Here is a 7,255-nt window from a genome sequence, read left to right as displayed (position 1 = left end):
GTTTCTACAGAACTCAGTAAATCTCAAAAACACATCATATATCCAGGGGTGAAGGAAGTACTCTAGTAGTCATTCTAAATTGTAAAGTTACTCTGTTAGGAAAAGCCCTCATTAAACAGTTAGTAGAGATGCATTGTGTTTACCACATGTTTTCTAATGCAACATCTGAAAAGTCACTGAAGCTGTTTAATAAATGTGTAATACTCAAATATGAACTTAAGTGCAGTGTGTGTACGTTCCACCATTGCTAGCTCATCACTGTGTAAATCTTCATTGTTTGGTTGTTCTGAAAACTGAATATGTTTCAGAATTTGTGTAAAAAGTAGGAACTTAAGCAGAAGTGCATGAATAGTGTTTTCTAACTTCAGGCGTTTGCATTGATCTTTGAAGACATGTTTCAAAGCACCACTCATCAGAGGTTACACCTGTCCTGATTCAGCCAATTCTTTTATTCAGAGATCAACTTGAACAGACTCTGTTCAGCTCTGGGAGCCGTATGTGCACATCATGAGGGATGGGAATGTGGACTGCCTCTGAAAGGAAACTGTGAAATGATGTTGTTTTATGTATTTGATTATGCTTTTAATACTGGTGCAAGTTGAGGGTGTGTGTATGTCTCTGTGATGTACATGGTTGTTGATTGTTGTTCAATAAGAAAATACCAATAAACATATTGTGAACCAGCAGATGTGCAGAGGCTGAGACTCACCGCTGGGCTTCTTCTCCAGCAGCTGCCTCTTGCAGTAGATGACGCAGAGGACCAGCAGGGCGAGCAGCACGGTGGCCAGCGCGCTGCAGATCACCGCCGCCAGCGCCATGTCCCGCGGGCTGGTGACCACCGGGGGGAGGGGCACCAGGTTCACTCGCCCACTGCCTGCAGGGAGAGGGAGGGAGAGACATGAGAAACACGATAAGGGTTTATACATGAGAGCAAACCATCAGGGTACTTTCAATCTATGTGATGCACCTTTTAGGGGGAATAGAGAGTTGTGCACTGCAGGAAGGGGTCCTGAAACCCGGAGAAATATATGGATATATATAACCTACCAAAAGCTCATTTACCAAAAGCTAATTTACTGTAAAAATCACATACTGTATACATATATGGTTATTTAAATATATTATGGTGTTAATACCTGTTTACCTACTTAGTTTTAGTTGTAACCAAGTATTGTAACTATAGTTTTGATCCTTTTGCTTAATTAAAGAGGCCCGATTCTAATTTTTTGAGTTTTCCCTTCCCTGTAGAGTCTTCTTTAGATTTGTGTGCACGTAAATGGTCTGCTAAGGCTAAAATCCTTTGTTTACGTCTGTAATATAGTGACATCACTAAGTAACATTTGCGCTTTTAATGGCTAGCTCTCCAACACATTGTACGTGATAGGCTAAGGGACGGGACATCTCTTTGCGGTTGACCAATCACAACAGAGCCGGCCAGCTAACCAATCAGAGCAGACTGGGCTCTGGTTTCAGACAGAGGGCAGTATGAGAAAAAGAAAGAGCTTTTTGAACATCAATTCGTTTTTTTTAGAGGAGCAGCTACTTCATATTATCCGTCGGGTAATGTGAGACAAATAATTTCGTTTGCGCCTTGAGCCAGTCATCTCTTTGCTGAAAATCTAGTGAAATAGGTGTTCAAAGAGAAAACGCCTGTGGTGGATTCTCTCTGTCTGGTTTCCCACAGAAGATGATTTACAGACACCTTCCCCCCCACACCGCCCACCGCCCCTGGGCTTCCTCACCGCTCGTCACACAGACATGAAATCAGGAGAAAGACATGTTGGTCAGGCTTTTGATATAGGAAATATATGTGTGGGTGTGTTTTTTGTAATGCTTCTGTGTGTCACTGGGTCTGCGGTGGTGAGTTAGTGCAGTGATTTCACGATTCGGTCGCTTTCAAACAGCTCTCATCTTCAACACCCTTCAGACACTCTCATACAGAGAGGAGCAGGAGTGAGTCCTAAAAAGCAGAAATTAGTCAGCACTTTTCCAGTTCCCTCGTCTGGAGGTCAATGGCTTTCTGAATGTGTTGTTGGTAAACCTGAAATAAGATCTGTGGTTAACACAAGCTGAAGAGAATTTCACGTTTTGGTTTACGTCACAATACCCCAGTGGTATAACGTCACTATATACCCCACTGGTCAATTTAAAAACGGCGGTTGCTAACAAGTGTGTAAATGAGACGACTAAACGTCATCACACCAAACATTAGCTAACTTTAGCTTAACGGTGTTGACATGAAGTCATGTGACCGTGCCGTAGTTCCTTTATAACCTTATGATGCTAACTTCCAGGTCATCCTACACAAATACGTCATCACTGCACCATTCTATTAAGGACTTTTAAACCTTGACAATGCTGGTTATAGATCCCAAAAATACAGAGCACCAAAGTGTAATACTTCTAAAGGTTAGATATCACAGTTGATCCGGCATTATTAATTATCCTTTCAAGACCTCCTCAGAGAGAGAAGCAAGTGATCCAACAATAGAGTAGTCACTCTCAAATAAAGGCTAATCCTCCCCCACAACAAAAGAGAGTAGCAACATTTAAAACACAACAGAATGTCATGTTTCTATACGTAGATCACAAAACAACCGAACAGTATGACATGTTTCAGGACTGTTTGGCTATGGGTATGAACATGCCTCAGTCATTATCAGTAATCAAATACAATTCTCCTCATCAAGGCATGTATATGCGACAGGGAGGATGTGTGTTATTGCAGAGCAAACATTAGAAGTATGCAGGTCTGACGCTGTGAAAAAAAGGAATTGTGAGAGATTGTTGATGAATACGACGATATAAAAAGATGAATGGCTTTTTGTTTGAGAAAATGTTTTTCAGTGAGCGCTGCTGTTTGCTTTTCAGAACATTAATCACAGAGGTCCAACCTTTTCACAACACATAGCTCTTTGTCATGCACTGTAAACATTACTTTAGCTCTGAGCAGCTTTTTCATTCAGCCACATGGGGGATGAGGGTATTTTGACATGCCTTCCAAGGTGAAGTTCTAAGAACGAGTTTGACCCAGAGGGCACACTAACTAACTAAATAGATATAACGCTCGATTCACACAGGTGACAGGTGCATATTCGTTTTTTTGTTTCTCTACTGTGACATGTCTTCATGCTTTAATGTTCAGAAAGCTCTTTATTTTTCTCATACTGCCTGTGCTGCAGCACCTCTTTTCACCCTCTGTCTGAAACCAGAGCCCGGTCTGCTCTGATTGGTTAGCTGGCCAGCTCTGTTGTGATTGGGAGAGAAACTCCCCGCCATTTACATGTAAAAGTGAAATAGTTGACTCCAAAGATCTTGGTATAACATCATGCATTTATATTTGTTAGTGTATGGCCCTTCTACACACAGGCATTGGTGCTGAAATACAATGCAATAAATACTTGTCAACTTGTTTAATTTTGCATAAAAATCACATAAAATAGAAAACTGGATACACCAAAAGAGAACAAAAGGTTGAAACCCCTGTGAGGTGTAAAGAGGTGCTTCTTTTATTTGGAGTATGTGGCATCCCATAAAGTCAACATGCAGGGAGGAATGAAAGGCTGCGGTTTATTGGTGTGCAGATAATATCAGCAGGTGTGTGTGTGTGTGTGTGTGTGTGTGTGTGTGTGTGTGTGTGTGTGTGTGTGTGTGTGGGAGGGGTCTTTCAAAGTATAAACTGCCATCACTCCTCTGCCTCCATCTCTCCAGGACTTTAAAACCCTGCGTTCCTCTTGCAAGTTGGTGGCTCTGCAGAGGACATTCAATTGACTTTTAATAATCTTTGATCGTTGTTAGTAATCATGGCTCTAAATAAATCCAAAATAGCGATTGGGTTTATCGTGGCAGGGGTTCTGACCGTGGTGTCTGGAATCGTTATGCTGTTCGTGGGACCGGCGGTGATGAAAGACCAAGTGATAAAGGTGAGTGATAACGGGGAAAGTTACAAATTAAGTAAAAAAAATGATTAGTATTCATTTAAAGAAATATATACAGTTAGATAAAAATAGTTAAAATATGGGGGAAATAAAAATGTATAGCTAAATCATGTCATAAAAATGTAATTTTTCTTCTAAATTGCTTTTCCATTTCTGTGTTTTAAAAAAAGATATGGTTATATAGGAGAGTCGAACCTTTTGAGGTGTAAAAAAATAATATAGAAATTAAAAATAATCAATACAATTAATTAATAGTGCAATACAATTTTAATAATAAAAAAGCATTAAAATGTTTTAAATTAAAATGAAATGGTCATAAAAAAATCCTAATATACATTAATAATAATATGCATAAATAAATAAACTATATTTTACATAAATTAGAAATAAGTATAATAGTATTTTTTATTGTTTAAATGATGTGTATATATAAGAGCCTAACTTCCCCTTTTTCTGCATAACAAAATAATATAAATAAATATTCTGAATATTAATTAATAAGTATATGTATAGTTGAATAAAACAATCATAATAATAAATACAAATAAGAATAAAAATCCAGCCATAAAAAATAAATTCTGCTTTTTAAAAGTCTACCTTTTTTCCTATTGTTTTCCATTGACTGAGGTTATTTAATCTGCATGCTTGCAGTTTAAATGAACCCTAATCTGTGTTTGCTGCTGGTTCTCTGTAGATAAATACCTGTGGACGTTCTCTGCAGATATCTCTCTCACTGCTGCAGACTCAGAGATGTTATGCATGCCTTCAGGGTCACGTTATGTCCCTTTTATGCATTCTATCATTACTGTTGTTAATGTATTATCACCCAACATTAGGTGGCACAGTGGTGACTTCAGGTGCTAAAGAAAACATGCACACTGGAGTAATATAGATGTTGGATGTGCTGCTAAGCCTTTTTTTGAACCACTTTGTAACCAGGTGGGTCCACATTTCAGATATTACGTCATATCGGACGCAAATCTGGATCAGCTCCGTTGTTCCCCGTTTTTAGAGATTTGGGTACGGAGGAAAAGAGAGAGGGTTTTATTTTTCTGACCCTGCGTGAGTTCCCAGACACACCGGGGACACATCTTTAGTTATAAAAGACATCAACAAGTGCATTTTGCGTGATAGGTCCCCTTTAACTAATTGTAAAAGCAACTTCAAGGTTTTTAATTTGTTTATTTATGTATTTTAAGTTTCTGGAGGTGTTTCCATTTGGGGATATTGTTCTGTAATTCAATAGAGATGGTTTATATCCAAATGGGAGTTTCAAGACACTATATAAAAAAAATGAAGAATACATTAAAAAAAAACTGAATTAAAAACAAAACAAGTATGAAAGATAACAAATAAATAAATCAAGTTAAAAAGTATGTTTTAAATGATGTAATTATTCAAATATAAATATTATTAAAGGTCATTAATACCAGAAGGCAGCTTCTCTACACTCTATTTTTATTGGCAAAGTTGCGCAAGCTAGCCTTAGATGACCTGAAGGAGCAAAGGTGTAAGTACATAAGATAACAACCTTACAAAACAGGGTAAATATACCTAAAAGCAATACTGTACACTACAGATCTAGCACCACAAATAATAGGGACATAAACAAATTAATAAAACAAAAATATGATACATTTTATAAAATAATAAAAACATAAAGTCAAAATGGTTAGCTGGTGTGATGTCTGGAACATTTGAATTTTAAGGATTTTTTTTACTTGTAATATTTACTTTTTTATTTTCCACCTAGGTTGTAAAATAAAGAAAGTGCGGTGACAACTACATTTCCCAGAATCCTCAGGGTGCACTAAAGGAGGCGTGGCTGACAGAGTATAAATACAGCGACAATAGCTGCAGATCAATTTTATGCATCTGAGAAGTTTAAAAGCTGGCAGGGCTCTAAATGTCGACCTGAAGCTAGATTAAATGTCACAGCGAGACCTCTCTGTAGTCCTTTATGAGTATTAGCCGTTAGCAGACTGACATTAGCGGTTAGCACAGCATCTCTCCGGAGCTAAACACACTGCTGTCAGCTGTCCGCAACAACAATAACAAGGCATGGCGATAAATAAAGCCAAAGTGGCGGTGGGCTTCATAGTGTCCGGGGTCCTCATGGTGTTCTTCGGGTTGGTTTTAACTTTTGTGGGACCGATAATCATCGACGACCAGGTTGTGAAGGTAAGAACACATACATCGTGTTTTCCTGTGAGAGCTGTAAATGTGCTGAGTGTTTCTTTATCATGTTATCAGTCTCAAAGGGCTCCACTGACACGTGAGGATCTATACACATGATAAAGGACACTCAGATTATCAGGAATAATGTGCATGCAGATAAAGGAGAATATCCTGTATTAATCAGTCAAAGTACATGTGTAGGAATACTCTGTTACAAGTAAAAGTCCTGCCTTCAAAAGTACTAAACCATTTGCATTGAATTAAAATTAAAGTACCAAAAGTAAAAGTACTCATTTCAGAATCATATATAATTACATTCAGTTGTGTAAAGAACATTTACTCAAGTACTGTACTTAAGTACAATTTTGAGGTTCTTGTGCTATTGTGTCTATGCACTGCCTACAGTTCAGAGGTACATGGTGTACTTTTAATCCACTGCATGTATTTAATCCCTTTAGTTACTTCACAGATCTGGATGAATGATGTGAAATATAATCAAGTGTTAAATCAGACTTTAGTTCCACCTGGAGTAAATCCACAAGCTACCCTGCAGTATACAAAGTCATTCAAACTAGCTGCACCTTTACCAGCTTTGAGAACACTTTCATGATCAATCATTATAAAACATATCATATATATTATTCTGAAATGGACCAATCTACACAATGACTACTTTTACTGACGCTACTTTCACTATATTTTGATGAGAATACTTTCTACTTTTACTTGAGGAACATTTTGAATGCAGGACTTTTACTGAAACAGAGTATTCCGACACTCTGGTACTTCTACTTTTACTCAAGTACAAGATCTGAGTACTTCTACTTTTACTCAAGAACAAGATCTGAGTACTTCTACTTTTACTCAAGTACAAGACCTGAGTACTTCTACTTGTACTAAGTACAATATCTGAGTACTTCTACTTTTACTCAAGTACTAGATCTGAGTACTTCTACTTTTACTCAAGTACAAGATCAGAGTACTTCTACTTTTACTCAAGTACAAGATCTGAGTACTTCTACTTTTACTCAAGTACAAGATCAGAATATATATATATATATATATTAGGGCCGGGACTTTAACGCGTTAATTAAGATTAATTAATTACACAAAAATTAACGCGTTAAAAAAATTAACGC

The 7,255-nt window shown here is 37.5% G+C and overlaps 1 protein-coding gene across 1 annotated transcript in view; it reads right to left on the bottom strand.

Moving 5' to 3' along the window:
• Nucleotides 1-284: 284 nt before the first annotated feature.
• The window catches only part of LOC104951695 (tumor necrosis factor receptor superfamily member 19-like), a 42,787-nt gene continuing 35,816 nt past the window's right edge, over nt 285-7,255 (bottom strand). The window contains exon 6 of the mRNA XM_010778424.1: nt 285-874. Coding sequence (XP_010776726.1) covers nt 648-874 — 227 coding nt within the window. The 3' untranslated portion in view covers nt 285-647. The remainder of the gene's footprint in view (nt 875-7,255) is intronic.

Source organism: Notothenia coriiceps, unplaced genomic scaffold, assembly GCF_000735185.1.
Source record: "Notothenia coriiceps isolate Sejong01 unplaced genomic scaffold, NC01 NC01_scaffold00019001, whole genome shotgun sequence".
NCBI lineage: Eukaryota > Metazoa > Chordata > Actinopteri > Perciformes > Nototheniidae > Notothenia > Notothenia coriiceps.
This window is presented reverse-complemented; position numbering and strand designations above follow the sequence as displayed.